This window comes from Schistocerca serialis, chromosome 4 (genome assembly GCF_023864345.2).
Source record: "Schistocerca serialis cubense isolate TAMUIC-IGC-003099 chromosome 4, iqSchSeri2.2, whole genome shotgun sequence".
NCBI lineage: Eukaryota > Metazoa > Arthropoda > Insecta > Orthoptera > Acrididae > Schistocerca > Schistocerca serialis.
Window position 1 is genome coordinate 219,727,525 of NC_064641.1, and position 18,380 is coordinate 219,745,904.

The 18,380-nt window shown below is 40.3% G+C and overlaps 1 protein-coding gene across 1 annotated transcript in view; it reads left to right on the plus strand.

Moving 5' to 3' along the window:
- LOC126474042 (sodium-coupled monocarboxylate transporter 1) overlaps positions 1-18,380 on the plus strand; it is a 320,142-nt gene that overhangs the window by 269,226 nt on the left and 32,536 nt on the right. Inside the window, exons 4-6 of the mRNA XM_050101454.1 lie at positions 4,351-4,564; positions 6,497-6,630; positions 13,786-13,974. Of these exons, the coding sequence (XP_049957411.1) occupies positions 4,366-4,564; positions 6,497-6,630; positions 13,786-13,974 (522 nt within the window). The 5' untranslated portion in view covers positions 4,351-4,365. The remainder of the gene's footprint in view (positions 1-4,350; positions 4,565-6,496; positions 6,631-13,785; positions 13,975-18,380) is intronic.

An 18,380-nucleotide genomic window follows, 5' to 3' on the forward strand; every position in this document is an offset into this window, starting at 1 on the left:
TGGGCTTCAAACCATCGCAACGCAGTATCTAAACAAGTGAACGCCTCAGAAGCTGTTGGTATACTTTCATCTTCACTTTCTGGAGCACTGATTGATGAGATGCCGGCGGCGTCACCTTTATCAGTGACGACATTTACAATCTCGCTGTCCCGCATGATTTGGTGTCCTGGATCTACATCATCGATATTCATCTATCATGAACGTCTTCTTCATCACATTCGTGGCAATCTATTTCTTTTAGCATACCGAGAATTTCGGACATATCATTCTGTTCGTCATTTTCAATCATACCTTGTGAATTTTCTTCTGTGTCCAAAATTTTATTCCAGGCTTTCTTCAAATTCTCTTCCTTTACACTATTCCATGCTGCGCTGATCATGTAGGACGCGTCTTTTAAGTCAATATTCTTATGATTTCTTAAGAGACTTTCTTCTCCATCCTCTTCTCTTTCTAACAATAACTTACGCAACAATTCTTTCCTGTAATATCGTTTGAAAGTCTCAATAGCGGTGGCCCAGTGCGGCGACTACTGTGGAAAACTTGGGTTGGGAGTGAGGGGGATGATGGACGGTAGGGTGGGAGAGTAACAGGTGCGAGCGAGTACACAGTTCGGTTAAGCGGTCGTTCGGTTGACCGACGTTCGGATAATCGACGCTCTACTGTATTCTCATAAATGACTTAAAATCTCCGTTTCAGGTACGGTACCAAAACAATTTGTTTTGTAATAAGTATCCCACAGCACGAAAACACGAGGCCTGTTCAAAAAAATTCCGGAACTTTGTCCACATATAACTCTCCCAACGCCGTTTCCACTTGCGGAAGCAATCTTGTATGCCTCTTGCTTGATCGCACGAAGCGCCGCCTGGGAATTTTCTTTTGTCTCGTATATCGTTGCAAATCTTCGTCCTTTCAACGGGGTTTACAACTTCAGAAATGCAAAAAAGTTCGCAGGGGCCAGATCTGGAGGGTACGGAGGCTGCGGTAGCACAGTGATCTCGTTTTTTGTGCAATAGTCACGCAGAACACGGATGAAAGTGCGGGTGCGTTATCGTGATGCAAGACACCACGAACAGTTTCATCACATTTCAGACCGTTTCTTTCATCACATTTACTCGCAGGCGTCGCATCACGTTCCGATTACTATCGATTAACAGTTTGTCAAAATCTTCGGGAATTTGTTGGGGTGCTGGGGAAGATAGGATGAAGTAACTGGTACCACACTTTCCAGTCAGTCTTATAAACCGAAACATATTCGCCTTTTTGTGCTCGGGTAGAAGCATTTTAGCACTGGTTCCCTTCTTTTTCCTGCCACAGCAGGGCACGTCACTCATATGAAAAGAATGTTATGGATCAATAAAATTTTGATAGCCACTTATGTGAAAATGAAATGATGTAAAACTAATTTTACGACTCAGGTCAGATTTTACGTGCTTGAAAACTTTTCTTGTGCCTCAGTGCTGCAACACGTGTTTCCCATAACCCTTCTGATGATAATGAAGACACCTTACAGCGTATTTCTGCGTGCTACATCACTATAAAGTGACTTTGTTTTCGCCTCACACCGGATTTTACGTGCGTGATTTATGTATACAGATGCGGTAACTTTGAACTTCTTTACCTCCGAAACGGGCAAAGATATCAATGAAATTTTCAAGGCTGTTCGAGCTCGGGATCTTAGGAACATACAGCAAAAAAGGCTTTTTTGGGATTTTCTAAGAAACCGCCCACGAACTTATGGTACCTCCATAAGCTCCGTGAGGCCCACCAAAGATCATAACAAACGCAAAGAGAACCAACCCATTTGCTCCATTTGCGTAAGCAGGAGGAGTGTGCAACATTCATATTTTGACCCTATACTGTATGATACTGACATTAAGACGAACCTTATGTTGGATATAGATTGGTCCTTACCCCAAGAACTATCCAAAACACTTGATCGCACCTTTCTATCACCAATAGAACCCAAGGATGAGTCCTGGAAAAATCTCGTTTTTATGCATGGGTTTGCCCGCCCGGTTGGCCGTGCGGTCTAACGCACGGCTTTCCGGGCGGGAAGGAGCGCCTGGTCCCCGGCACGAATCCGCCCGGCGAAGTTGTGTGGAAGTCCGGTGAACCGGCCAGTCTGTGTATGGTTCTTAGGCGGTTTTCCATCTGCCTCGGCGAATGCGGGCTGGTTCCCCTTATTCCGCGTCAGTTACACTATGTCGGCGATTACTGCGCAAACAGGTTCTCCACGTACGCGTACACCATCATTACTCTACCACGCAAACATAGGGGTTACACTAGGCTGGTGTGAGACGTTCCCTGGGGGGTGGGCGAACCGCACAATAACCTTGGGTTCAATGTGGGGCGGCAGAGATTAACATCTCTGTAATGATCGGTCTTTGTTGACATCCTCGACAGCCTAACTCTGCTTGACTTGTGCATATACTCCATCATGGGATTTGTTGTTGACAATACCGACTCATTCAGTTTAAACTGCAACTTTCCTTCAGTGAGTGAGTGCTAGATAAAGGGATGATTCCCACGTGGATAACACTTCCTTGAGCATTGTACAGGAAGTGTGCATCACTCAGCGGACTTCATTATCAACAGGCTTCCAGCAGAATGGAAAAAATAGTGAAAAACCAAAGCTGAAAAGTTACCTTGTGGCACACTCCCTTGCTGGAGTTTCTCCTAGTAGTTGAGGACACATCTCCGTAATGTCTTTCTACTTCGTTTACTCTCTTGTCATTGTTTTCGTCTTTTATTCTTTAGTTCGTTTTCTATAAATTTTCAGATTTGCACTCTGTAAATTATTTGCAGGCTCATTCTGAGACCATATACCTTTGTTTCACACGAATTCTCGGAATCTGAAACAGAAAATGTAGTAAAAAAGTTATGGTGAAGATTTGTAGTTGAGAGAAACCACCAGAGGTGTCTCAGTTCTTTGTAATTACTGCTGCACAATGAAGAAATACTCGATACAGCAACAGTGGTATGAACTTGGTATCATGGAGTAAGAATCCACTGACACTGTTGATTTAAGAAAATTCAAAAGATATCGAATTCAAAATCTGAAAATGTTCCCTCTAGAAGCAAAGCTTTGTGTAGTTTGCTAATATTTCACCACGAATCTGCAAAACACTGTCTCACATCATCATAAGGATGTGAAAGTAACTTCGATAGAGGTCTGTCTCATCTCTTGTACTATCACTGAAAATTTAGTCAAACTGCAATGAGAGGTCCCTCCCACAACAACAATGGCTCTTGAAGAGATTTGTTTGACTGCTGTTCTCAGGTGATACTCTTTTCTCACTGTCTTTGAGCCTCCAGTTTTGTAGATGTACAACAACAAAGAAATGAGGTTCAGTACGGCTGGTTGTTTGTGTCACATTATTTATAAATTTAGGGATAATACTAAGAACTGATAGAAAAAGGGCAAACATGTAAAAAATGAAGAAAGTAGGTGAATAGAAGACTAAGATATGTTAGAACGAACCTGTTACAGCATACTGGATCTGTAAAGAAAATAGCATTTAAGACACTAGTGAACCTAATAATACTGCACTGGGATTTGGAGTCCTTCCCAAGAAGGCAGCAAAACAATTCAGAGATGCACAGATAGGATCACAATAGGTGGTATAGCTCACATAAAAGTGTAACATAGTTGTAAAGGGAACTTAAATGGAAATCTTTGGAAGGAGATCAACGTTGATCTTGGGAAACTCTTTTGGATGAATTCGTGGAACCAATATAAGAATATAAGAAGAAGGGTGTGTGAAAATTCTGTTGCGAGTCTCATATGTCTCACACAGGGGCATGAGAATAAGAAAAGAAACAAAATGTTTTCTGTTGATCGTGTTACACAGCTGTGGTAAGTTAGTATTCTTTAATAAGAGACTGGTTTCAGTCACGGACCATTTTCCAACACAGTTTGGGTAAACGACAAGAAAGAAACACAATGTCAAAAAGTTTACTGGAATCTTCATAGGAAGTAAACATGGAATATTGTGCAAAACACTTAAATGATAGAATTATCAGACTGCAAAGATAGTTTGCAACATTTTAGAGACTTAAATATGCAGATCTGCATACATACAGGAATAAGTCCATAAACAAATAAATGTGACACTTCACATAAGCTGTACCAACGCAGCACTAATGATCTCGTCTTCAATGGAATGCTAAACTGTGATATTCGTTTTTGTTAAACAAGAAGTAATGTTGATCAATTATTGGTTGTTGTTTTTCTCATTTATGCATTAAGGCTGTGGCACTACACAGCAGAAAAGACTTCATTTACCTTTGTACAGGAGGAAATGACATGAACCACAACAATTTTTATTGTTATAATTTCTCTTGTTGCAGGTTTCCCTGGCCACCATGGCTGACATGTTGGTGGATTATGTGGTGTTTGTTGTGTTCATTTTGGTCTCCGTGTCTGTGCCATTGTACAGGAACCTCATGGAAGGCAAGGAACGCACTAAAGCTGCCTATGTGTTTGCTGCAGGCAGTAGTGTTTCTATGTTTGCTATGATGCTGTCAATTGCTAGAGGCATGCTCGGAGTAAAAGCCTTTCTAGGTGAGTACCTTTTCATCTTTATAGCAACAAAACAAACATCTGAACTTTGTGACCATGGATGCTTTTTAATTCAATGGAACCCAGACTGTTCCTGTGTTTGTAAAAAGATACAAGAAACATCCATCATGTTTTAGGCCAGTAGCATGTATAGATGTCAAGTAACTCTCACCAATACCAAAGATAATGTGAGGACTAAGCAATAACATTTCAATGATCGGTTCATTTTCCAAACTGATAATGGACAAGTGCTCTGCATGCTCCTCATGAATGACTTTATCCAGGAAGATGGTATCAAATGAATGGAATGGCCTGTCTTATCTGCTGACATTAACTCAAATTAGGGTACTTGGAGCCAGCTGAAACTTGTAGTGACATTATTATAGGAAACCTCTCACATGTTGATTAATCTCATGAGGGCCTCTGCTGAAGATTGGGGGCAGGTTTGAGCAGTGATATTTCAATGACCCTGTGACATGATGCTGAGGAGCATCCAAGCATGTTCTAATGTGCATGGTGGAGCAGTACAGTATTGTTACCAAACCACAGCAGCAGATTTTTGTTTCATGGAATAAAGACACGCACTTCCATACAGACTACCTTTATTTTAGCTATTGTTTTGTTTTCATTTCACAGCACGGTTCCATTTTTAGACTCATGAAGCTCATTCTTTGATTCACTACTCCCCTTAAATCTAAGCCAACACATGCTCACAGATATTCAGTTGGGGAGAAACTGTTCCCAAGTTGTTTATAACATAAATTACTTCAATGGTGCTTTAAAAAAGTGTTATTTCCATTATATACATACAAAAAGAAGACAATTGACAATATTCCATGAACCTTCCTAATAAATTGAAACTTAGTGCTGGATTCAGTTTCAAACCACATTACATTTATTCTGTAGGCAACAAGCCCTATTCATTTCAGTAGTGATCATACTGAAAGGTGGGAATTTCACTCTGGCAGACTGAAGTTAGGTCAGCCTCTGTGGCTGAGAGATCAGCGTAGATGGCTGCCATGCAGAAGACCTGGGTTTGATTCTCAGTATTGCCAAGAATTTTTCCTTGGTGGGAGGATTGGTACAGGGTACACTCAGTCATTCAGGGATTATTTGATCAAATAGTAGCTACTCAATGGTCTGGTAGGTCTGAAAAACAGCTGAGAGAGTGGTGTGCTGACCACATACACCTCTGTAACACATCTGCATGATTAGTCCTCACAGCTTGGATGGGGAGCTCAGTTTAGATTTAAGATGTGAAGTAGTTCACTTAGCTCAGACAGTAATATGTTGCCTCTCACAGTTTGTACCTTTCCAGAATGATAATTTCAGCTCTTGCTTCACAGCTGAGTGAAAGTTCTTTTCATGAGAAACATACATGTTGGTAAAATGCTGTTGTCAGCACATCTTCCCAGGAAAATTTCAGTAAAGAATATTCCTTCCCTCCAGCCAACTGCCTCAAGGTCAAGCACCACTGAATAAACATGGAAATAGTCATTAATTATTAAGTCAATGCACATTTTATACCATAGAGCCAGATAAGAATTGAAACTAGTAGTTCATGAACATAAAATAAAAACAAACACACACACACACACACACACACACACACACACACACACACACACACACACACACACACACACTTGGTCTTGGATATTCAATTTCAGTTGAGAATATCTCGTTTTGTACAGTTTCTTACTTGATTATTTCACAGATTCAGTGGCCTCAAAAATGTGAAAATGTGATTCTTAAAATTAAATTATTTGCTTAGGTTTTATCACAACAGTTCTCGCAACTAGGATAACACTCAGATTGAGGAATATGAGTTGACTTTATTTTCTGATGGCTTACTTGGTGTTCATTCTATATGGTTGCCACCTGATGGTATATTTTATATGAATTTTTTGTTTGACTTTTATCTATGCTTTTCAGGTTATCCATCTGAGCTTTATTACAGAGGAAGTGCTATGTGGGAAACACTGTATGGTATAATAGCTGCATACCCAATAGTTTGTTTTGTGTTTGTTCCTGTCTACTTTAACCTTGGAATCACATCAGTCTATCAGGTTTGTTTATTTTCTCATTTAAATTACTCGTAGTGCTCAAATTACTCATGCTGATCAAAAAATTAAGAATTCATCTTCTTTTTAAGTTACAAGGCTAATTTGTTTTGTTGAGAGTTCCTCACATCTGGCACATTGTATACAATGTACCATTCACATCATAAAAATTGCCCATTGACAGTCACAGACAGAGTTAAAATCCTGCAAAGACATGACACAAACGAAAAAGAGCATGTCAGATTTTTCCTTTTACATTGCAAAAATTTTAAAGAGGAAATATTACTCCAGAAATAACTTGAGATTTGCCCTGTTAGTATTCTAGACCCATTCCAAGAAGATAATCATCTTTTCTCTGAAAAGAACACATTGATATTACCTTCATTTGTAGTTATACAAAAATAGTCCATCTAGATTGCACTTTATTTCTTCAAATGGATAATGTGCTTCAGCAGACTGCCATCATCAGATCTGTTGTTGGACATAAAAGAAATGAACACAGCATACACTTATTACTAGAAGGCAGATGTTCTCACTAATTGATGAAAGAAAAATACAGTATGTTGATATGAAAGATACACACAAAAAACTTAAAAAAAATTATGAGGATACCTTGACAGACAAACCTCTCTGACCATCGACTGTGTCCTCACCAACCATTTCTTTGCAAGGTAGACTCAGTTTACTCTATGGCTGCTAAGTAGTGTGGCATGCTTTTGTCTTCATGCCATATAGTGTTCTAACCAGCACTGTGTCATTACTATCACCCTTATCTTGTCCGCAAGTAAGATTCCATATTGGTGACCCATGACAACCGCTTAAGAATCATCTTCATGCTCCTACATCTCTGGATTTGGATACTACATGTTGACAATGCAACCATTATGGAATTGGCATACAATGCAGTTCTCAATACAGGACAGCAATTTACATATGTAAGTGTGCAGTGTTTTTCAGTCGACTCCACAACGAGCCATATTCTTCAAAATCGAGCATGACTTTCATCAGTACAGTGCTACAGAAGTGGAAAATGATACTGAACAATGTAATCCTATAGACACTTTATTAGGTGATTTTGTTCCAGACTCTACTCTGAAATTAGGCCAGATAAATGCTGTGCATCATCTGCTTGAAGAGACACATTTCTGAGTGAACTGTTGATGCATCTGCCACACCACATTCAAACTCATTTAAACCATTCACACCGCAACGTGTGGCCCAGCCTGATGGACAATTTTCAGACATTCCTGTGACTCCTATGACTGGCTGAACTACAGATGGTGAGCACTCATCTGCTGTACAATTCCGGATTTTGACTTGGTCGTCGGCATGACCATTCGCTGATGACACCCTCATCCATTATAGTGCTTAACCTAAATTGCTGTCATTTTGCCCAGATCAACTCACTGTCTGGCTCACAGTTGTTGAGAGCATCCTCACTACATATGATATATCAAGTGACAGTGCCAAATTTGTCACATTACTCAGTCACCTCAGTGAACATGCAGATGTGATCAGTGGCATTATTCTTTTGCCCCTATCTGATAATAAATCTTTCACAATGAAATCTGCTCTTTTCTGATGCCCCTCCTGGATGCCAGAGCAACAGTTACAACAGTTCTTTATGAAAAATAGCTTCAGGACAAGACACCTTCACAGATTTGGTGCTGGTTGTACATATTAGTGGATTTCAAACTGACACCAGACTACACGCTCTTGACCGTCTGGGTTGTCAAACTCCCATCTCAAGTTCAACTTGTGATGATTTTCCATGAATGTGGACCACTGGACTGCAAGTTCACATTGGCAGAAAGAATCTTTACTATTTTGCAACACTGACAATGTATAAATAATCCTCCAAACATAGCTTATGGCATTCTTGTCTTGCCTTCTGCCTCATTACAGCTGAGCCAGACTGAGCTCATCTGACTCTTGCTGAATGTGACATAAACTCTGCCACATGGGATGGTGAGCTTCTTGTGACCACAACAAACAACTCCATAACTAGCAACCACACCTTGCACACTGACATGCCCGTAAGGAGATGGATTTGCTGGTTTCACATGCAATTTGGTGACACCTTGCGTAACTGTTGCTTGCCATGTGGCTACGCTAAAGTGACAGGTGGTTTGCAATAAGCACACCAGGTCACAAAGGTAACTGAAGTTGCCTTATTCCATGTCGTGTCAAAAAAACATCTTTCACGCCACACAGTAGCAGGCTTTATATCTTTCAATGCATTAATTAACACTGTTTCGTCATTCACATGGCTTCTAACATGAGTACCTCACCTCCTGGTCTATCTTCAGCATCAAGTGCCATTCCTGCCATACATACTCCCGGTCATCAGATGTGACATGCTGCGGATGGAGATCAAACCCCATAGAGCTATTATACCTGAAAGGCCAGGGTTTTTGCCAATCTTAAATTTTGGTTGCCCTGCCTTTATAATCGCTGATTGAGGTCAGCAGTTTGAATCAGCATTATTCAACAAACTATACAACCACTGCAGTTTTTGTCAGTACCGTACCTATGCATAGCACCTGAAAAGCAATGGCCTCATCAAATGCTGGCATATACTTTGAAAGCTACCCTTAAGTGCCTTTTGGATCAATGGACCAAGGCCATTTTTGGGGTACTGTTGGGAGTTTTCTCTGTGTGCAAGGCACAAGGATGACCATGGTGTCTCCTAGGTGGAGGTCTTATGCAGTAAAGCACTTGCTCAACAGACAGACTTTGTGCATCAGGCATGATTGACATCAAACAGCAAATAGCACACCTTCAGGTGTCCCCTCCACAGCTGCATAACACTTTGTGGACCTTCATCCACTAGGCACTAACTGCCAGTGATTTCATCATACTTCATGATGATACTGTTCAGCTGGTACTCCAGCCACCAAACAAGTTTCTCAATTACAAAGTTCACAAAATTGACATCTTGCCTGATGGCAAGCCTAAGACAGTCTCAATAAATTGGCTCAAGCCAGTGTGGACCATACGGAACAACACTTCGAACGATGATATATCATTTGCTCTGACCCGCACAGTCTTGCCCACAGCTACAGAGCCAGATACCATGGATGATGTCTTTGAATTATATCTCAGTGACTAAGAGTTTCTGTCAGTTCTACATGTCAAACTATTTGACAAATGGGTGGTGGTCAAGGGGGGGGGGGGGGGTCATGCCATGCGACAAACCAAAACAGGGTTCATTACCCATTAATTCTCATACATTTACAACCTACCTAATCACCTGGACCTGGACACCATTTCATGACACCTATCATCCAAGGGTTTCCTCTGTATAACAGCCTAACAGCCCCTAGGACACCACATCAGGACAACTCTAATCTAGTGGATCGTGATGCTCCCTTTTCACTGAGGGTTCACTCTAGCCCTGACCCAGCATTGGACATCTACAGTCATTCCCTTTATGGCTACCTCCATTGCCCCCACCCCACCTCTAGGGGTACCACCTATATGCCATGACACGAGAGAGGTTTTCTGTTCAGAAAGTGGGCTCAGTTCACTCCATGGCTGCCAAGCATTTTGACAAGCTTTTGTATTAATGCCATATGGCAAATAGAGAGTGTTCTAATCAGCCCTGTGTCATTTCTAGCTGTTACTATTACCTTACCGTGGGGTAAGATTCCACAGAAGCAATACATTGTATTACACCAAATAGTACATGATCATGCTGCATATAAGGACATACTGGTGGTAGCAAAATCATCCGTATTTTTCTTTCATCAATTAGTGAGCACATCTTTCTAGCAACACATGAAATAGCATGTATCCTGTGTTTAGTCCTTTTTTGTCGTAAAATCAATCTGATGATGGCATTCTCCTGAAATGTGTTACTCATTTGAAGATAAAATATGAGATCAAGGCATACAATTTTTGCATAAGCACTCCACAGTCACAGACCTCTAGACTTCCCGTCTTCCATTATCTTCATTTATGGAGTATAGTAACCAAAGAGCAAATATCTCATCAGTGGTCCTTGTAGCTGAATGGTCTGTGTGTGTGTGTGTGTGTGTGTGTGTGTGTGTGTGTGTGTGTGTGTGTGTGTGTGTGTGTGTGTGTGTGTGTGTGTGTGTGCGCGCGCAGTTTTATTTATCATTTAGGGACCACAAAATGTGGGATAAATCATGAAAGCAATAAATAGACTGAGTAATACAATTTCTCTATGGTAAATTCAGATATAAAGTGTGGAAAGTACATAGTGACACGGCTGCTCTTATCCATACCAACTTAAAGGTCACATTTTTGTGATTATGCACTTTGACTGATTGCTGCACAATATTGCACAATTTTGTTAATTGGGTTTCTTCATGCATCTTCTCTCATCTCCACATTTTCACCATAGTCCTGACATGTTGCTTCAATAAGACAGAGCTACCTTTTTAGGCCTGTTGCTCTGTGATATTTCAGCCAAGCTAATTTACAGAGATTTTTCTTATGATAAAATAAGTATTCACAGTAAGCTAATATTGATAGGTATTTAATTTATTTGATTTTTAATCACAATGGAATATTGCATACTTCAGTGTTCTCCATTAATGTCTCACTCGAGTAGTTAGCATATCACAGTCTTTGCCATCTCTGCAAAGAAATATTACAGCATTGCAGTTAGCAACTCGCAACTTTTCACATCCCTTTGCACCAGGTAGTTTCAAGTAAAGACAACTCCGGATAAAACTGTGATAAATGCCTATCGTACTATTTTCAGTTTGCTTAAGTTCCCCATTAATCCTATCACAGATCTCAAAAGTAGATGGCTTCTCTGTGTTTCAATTATACGTGCACTGCATGATATTCACTCAGTTTATCAGAGACATTCTCCATGGGAAATTAATAGGAAATCAAGAAAGTTTCCTGTACTCAGAAAGGTGATGAGTAGTAGTATTTGTAGATACAGTAGACCAAATACAGTTTTTGCAATGTGAAAACATATTGTTGGTGACAGGAATGTCTTTTGAGATCTCTGGAGAATGAGGTGGTCCAAGAGGGACAGCCATGGTTAACACTGTTGTGAAAATATTTTGATACATAATTGCTATTTTTGCATACATTTCTGTTGCACACCACTAGACACAACACCAATAATGCATGCAACAATGGACTGCTTGATTGACAGAAAACCTGCTTTTCAGAGTGCCACATCCTATATTGTTCGCTGCTTGTGTAAAGTTTTGGACTTAAAATTCTAAATGTAGTCACATTTATTTTCACGATAGTTATTGGTTGAAATAACTCATTCTGGCGGTTTTTACATTGACCTGTTAATTTCCTAGACTGTTTTCAACACTGTGTTAGATAGAAGAAGAAAACTTTTGGTGACAGAGATAATAATAGTTGCAACAATTGAGAAACTCAGTTGTGGCATCTTCTGCCACTATTTTAATGATGTGGGGTGACCCTGACATGCCACTCTTGACTTCTGCAAAATATATGAAGAAGAAAAGACTTCATGTAACTAATTAACAAAAATTACAAAAAATAATGTATTTATATTGAAATACCACTGGAACTGTTTAGATTGATACAAATGTCCATTACCATTATTAGAATATTTTGTGTTGCACTATCTGGTTTTGTTTTCACTAGTAGTTCTATATGGACACATACAGAGAGACTAAGTTAATCAGCTTAATTTTAGAATCACCTTAGCACTTCTCTTCTGGAGGAAAGAGTTTGACACAACTGAAGGCCAGGGAAGGGTATGGTGTTAATGAGGACACTGCACAACAACTGATAAGATGATATTGAGATACTGGAGAATCCAGGAGGAACCTGGGAACTATAATTTGGCATGTAACAACATAAGCACAGGATAATGAACTTGTAAACACATAATAGCAAAAATCTTTTTTAAAAGTGGTCCATTTGAACCATACTACTGCATTTCCCAGCTTGATTGACAGTTTGGTGCTGGTTTTCAGAAGCTTTACTATAAAGAATACAAGCTTCTATCAAGGAGAGGCACTGTGATGAAGATTGAGTCTAGCAATTAGCATTTGCTAGTAACAGTATCAACTGAGTTTGGAAAAACATAATATTTTCTGATAGATTAGTCTTTTTCTCAGCAAATGAAGATCCAGTATGAGTATATAGGTTGCAATGTGTTCATTTTGTCCCAGAATTTATCTGTACGTCATGTTGCAGTAGCAATATGTCTGTAACAGTTTGGGACTGGATATGCTCAAGTGGATTTGGAGTACTTAGAAAAGATGATAAACTTGTTGTTGCCCAATGTATATTACAAGTAATTTTATGATTGAATCAATGTAACACCTATATCCTATGACTGAATCTGTTTACAGCAAGACCATTTCACAGTACACATCTCAGAAATGATGCAAAGATGATTTACAGAGATAGCCTCCTCCTGTACCATAATTCAGGCTATTGGAAATGTTTTGGCAAAAAAGAAATGAACCATATGGATAACTGGTCTAACCTCATGCCAAAAAACTGCCACAGCCTTTGGAATGTCACATTAGTTAGCTGGGAAGAGTTAGCAGAAAATGTATATGTAAACCAATTCATAGACTTCTTTCCTCACAGAATATAGATAATCAATGATACTAACTGATAAATAAACCACATGCTGTGGACTTGACAGAACAGAAATGTTAATGACTGTTTGTTTGTTCTGATCATTAATCTGATTACTGCAGTAACTCATAAAAATTGACATAAATGAGATATGAACTGAATTCTGCTATAACTCATTTGCTTTCCAGACTGTAGATTGTCATTAAGCCATGATGGCATTATACTAATAACTGTGATGTCAAGAAATTACTTACTGTTTTTGACTCCACCTCACATTAACAACTATTTTACCTATGTCTGTATTCCTGCTCTGGCCATTTTTATTCTGTCAAGTGTATCTTCATTTTGCCAGATTATTGTACAAAAATCCATAATCATAGACCTATTTTCTTCTCTGCTCATTTGATTCACTTGAAGTGGCAGTTCTTGTTATAATGTGATTTAAGAGGAAAAAAATTCTTTTTCCAGAAGCTGAAATTTATTTGATGAATAACATGGTGACTAAACATTTCCTCATAAATACTTCAAGATAAAATTAAATATAATTATATAGTTTATAATCCACTTACTGTGTCTCACATAGTAATTTATTATTTACAGTACCTGGATCTCAGATTTAAATCAAAACTAGTCCGCCGCTTGGCAAGTCTGACCTATCTGATCCGTGGTGTCCTAAACATGGGAGTTACAGTGTTCACGCCATGTGTTGCGCTGAAAACTGTAGTGGGGATGCCATATTGGGCATCTATAATTTCTATAACAACAATCAGTGTGGTATTCACATTACTGGTGAGTTTACAAAAAACTATGTGTTCTCTGCATCTTTATGTAGCATGATTTAATTGCTCTGAAATTCTTAGTACAAAATTTCAATTTCTTCCTTCGAATCTAAAAGTTTTGTCTTTTTAAGATTGTGGTACTTTAAAGGTGAACAAGAATAATGTCAATGACTTCTTCCACAATTCTATGCTAGAAAAATTTCGTACCTGAAGCTAAAAATTTCATAAACCTCATTTCAGTATAATACTTCAAAAGCCATAGTGTGATACAAATATTGAAAGCAGTAGAATTAATCATTTACCATATAACTGACATGTTGTATAGCCAACAGATCCCTATGTTTTACACCCTATCTCCTAATTTGAAGTTCTTGGTCTCCAGCAACTACACTGGACTTGTGTTTAGGAGGATGATGGTTCAAATCTTAATCCAACTCTAGATGTCCTTTCTTCCTTCTTACCTTTCTTCTCCAACAACTAGAAGACCACTTCATATCCCACCTCCAAAATTTATCCATTCTACTGTGTTCTTACTATGTTCTTTGAATGCCATTACCCAACAGGACATATCCTACCCCTCCCAAGTAATGCCCCATTCAATCCCTTGTACCATCCAGACCTTGACTTGCTGACCTCTTTCATATGCTGCATCTCCCAAAGCTTTCTCCATAAAACCCAGAAACCAAACAAACCTAGAACACTGTTATGCTTAGAATGGATTATTAGATAAAAATAACAGATGAGTTGTGTAAGTGGAGGAGCAGTACCTTTGTGCTGAAAATAAATGCCTCTGAATTTCTTTGGAAGAACATGGAAGCTCTTTAAATAAAACAAATGCTGTTCTACATCAGTTTTCTTCATGTCTACATATTTATTTCTCATCATTGTCACCCTGGTGATGAACACATTTCTCCCAATGAGAGACCATTTTGTTGATACTGCTACTGTAGAATGTTTAACTTTGTTTATAGAACCACAACCTCTCCTCTGCTTGCACCACTTCATCACTATGAAAGTGAAATCCTCAAAGATGTTCTTGATTTTGGAAACAGATGAAAATCAAAAGGGCCCAAGCCAGGCTTGTGTGAAGGGTGATCGATGACAGTGAACCCAAGGCATCAGATTGTTCCAGATGTCAAAGTGCTTGTTTATGGTCTGCATTGTCCTGCTGAAGGAAAAAATCTTTAAGAGTTTTAACAAAAAACATTTTTGGAAGTGTTACTTTTCAGCACACCTTCATACAAGTAATTCCCATAGTTATAAATGTGAGTAGATTAAGAATGGTCATAAGTGGCCATTAATAAGCATTACAAAAACAGCCCACAGTGGCTGTGTATGCCATTTCATGTATAATCTAACTCATTACACATCCCATTGTAGCTGGTTACCAAGCCCCCACAGAATGCATCTCTGCCTACGTAGATCAACACCTTCAACCCATTATGTGCAGTCTCCCATCCTTCATTAAAGACACCAACCACTTTCTCAAACGCCTGGAATCCTTACCCAAGCCGTTACCCCCAGAAACCATCCTTGTAACCATTGATGCCACTTCCTTATACACAAATATCCCGCACGTCCAGGGCCTCGCTGCGATGGAGCACTTCCTTTCACGCCGATCACCTGCCACCCTACCTAAAACCTCTTTCCTCATTACCTTAGCCAGCTTCATCCTGACCCACAACTTCTTCACTTTTGAAGGCCAGACATACCAACAATTAAAGGGAACAGGATGACCCCTTCGTACGCCAACCTATTCATGGGTCGCTTAGAGGAAGCCTTCTTGGTTACCCAGGCCTGCCAACCCAAAGTTTGGTACAGATTTATTGATGACATCTTCATGATCTGGACTCACAGTGAAGAAGAACTCCAGAATTTCCTCTCCAACCTCAACTCCTTTGGTTCCATCAGATTCACCTGGTCCTACTCCAAATCCCATGCCACTTTCCTTGATGTTGACCTCCACCTGTCCAATGGCCAGCTTCACACGTCCGTCCACATCAAACCCACCAACAAGCAACAGTACCTCCATTACGACAGCTGCCACCCATTCCACATCAAACGGTCCCTTCCCTACAGCCTAGGTCTTCGTGGCAAACGAATCTGCTCCAGTCCGGAATCCCTGAACCATTACACCAACAACCTGACAACAGCTTTCGCATCCCGCAACTACCCTCCCGACCTGGTACAGAAGCAAATAACCAGAGCCACTTCCTCATCCTCTCAAACCCAGAACCTCCCACAGAAGAACCACAAAAGTGCCCCACTTCTGACAGAATACTTTCCGGGACTGGATCAGATTCTGAATGTGGCTCTCCAGCAGGGATACGACTTCCTCAAATCCTGCCCTGAAATGAGATCCATCCTTCATGAAATCCTCCCCACTCCACCAAGAGTGTCTTTCCGCCGTCCACCTAACCTTCGTAACCTCTTTGTTCATCCCTATGAAACCCCCAAACCACCTTCCCTACCCTCTGGCTCCTACCCTTGTAACTGCCCCTGGTGTAAAACCTGTCCCATGCACCCTCCCACTACCACCTACTCCAGTCCTGTAACCCGGAAGGTGTACACGATCAAAGGCAGAGCCACGTGTGAAAGCACCCACGTGATCTACCAACTGACCTGCCTACACTGTGACGCATTCTATGTGGGAATGACCAGCAACAAACTGTCCATTCACATGAATGGACACAGGCAGACAGTGTTTGTTGGTAATGAGGATCACCCTGTGGCTAAACATGCCTTGGTGCACGGCCAGCACATCTTGGCACAGTGTTACACCGTCCGGGTTATCTGGATACTTCCCACTAACACCAACCTATCCGAACTCCGGAGATGGGAACTTGCTCTTCAATTTATCCTCTCTTCCCGTTATCCACCAGGCCTCAATCTCCGCTAATTTCAAGTTGCCGCCACTCATACCTCACCTGTCATTCAACAACATCTTTGCCCCTGCACTTCTGCCTCGACTGACATCTCTGCCCAAACTTTTTGTCTTTAAATATGTCTGCTTGTGTCTGTATATGTGTGGATGGATATGTGTGTGTGTGTGCGAGTGTATACCCGTCCTTTTTTCCCCCTAAGGTAAGTCTTTCCGCTCCCGGGATTGGAATGACTCCTTACCCTCTCCCTTAAAACCCACATCCTTTCGTCTTTCCCTCTCCTTCCCTCTTTCCTGATGAGGCAACAGTTTGTTGTGAAAGCTTGAATTTTGTGTGTATGTTTGTGTTTGTTTGTGTGTCTGTCGACCTGCCAGCACTTTCATTTGGTAAGTCACATCATCTTTGTTTTTAGATATATTTTTCCTACGTGGAATGTTTCCCTCTATTATAATCATTACACATCTCTGATGGATCTCATTTCTGATATGATTTATGTCTTTGTGGCAGTGCTGGAGCCTTTGTCTGCAAGGAGGATAATCAATTCAGGGTCTATACAAACCTATTGATAGCTGTTCTTTTCTCAAACAATATGCTCATGTTTTTGGGCATGGACTTAGCAAATGAGGGTGAGACTAATTTGGTGGTAAGGAATTTCAGGAAGGTAACCAGTGAGTGGTTGGATGGGAATGAGGGACGCTCACAAGTGGACAGACATATGAAATAGGAGAAGAAGGTTCAATATTGGCTATTGGTTGGTTTTGGTCTGAGAGGCTGGTGACAAATAAGTGTTTCCAGTGAAGGAAATGGGAGGAGGAGAGTAGGCCCTTGACCAGCCAATTATGACTGAATCTGGGGATGAGGAAGGAATCTTGGCCTTGGTTAACCAATGTCTCCAACCCATTGTCCATTCCCACATCAAGGACGCAAACTGTCTCTAAACTATCAACATTCCATTAAACCATGATTCCAATTCATCACTTTTGATACGACCTCTTTTCATAACAATAGCCCTTATGCTCATGCCCTTGCCACTGGTAAATTCCACCTCTCCCAGCATCCTAAAACCTAAAACCTGCTACCTCATTCCTTATACACCTGATAAATTACATCCTGAAAGAAGGAAGGAGGAAAGTTACAGTTTAGTATCCTGTTGACATCATGGTCATTAGAGACGGAAATTATACCCTAACACGTAACTACTTTTCTACATATAGCCTAGTCACCTGTGGATATCACATATGCAGTCATGAACAATTCCTTGCTTCGTGTGTTGAAGGTTTTACTAAGACATTTGTAGACAGTTACAATCCTTCAAACCTAGACAGATCTCTTATATCATTTCCACACATGCCCCAAATTCTCCAACTGTCCCCAGGACACTGGAATAAATTAACCATATCCTTTGCCAGGAATCAATGTCCAATCATCACACCCAGAAATGAAATAGCCTACTCACAATCTTATCCTATACTCCAAAAGTGGTATTCCACCAACCCCACAATCTAGTAAATGTCTTGGTCTGCAATTTAGACAC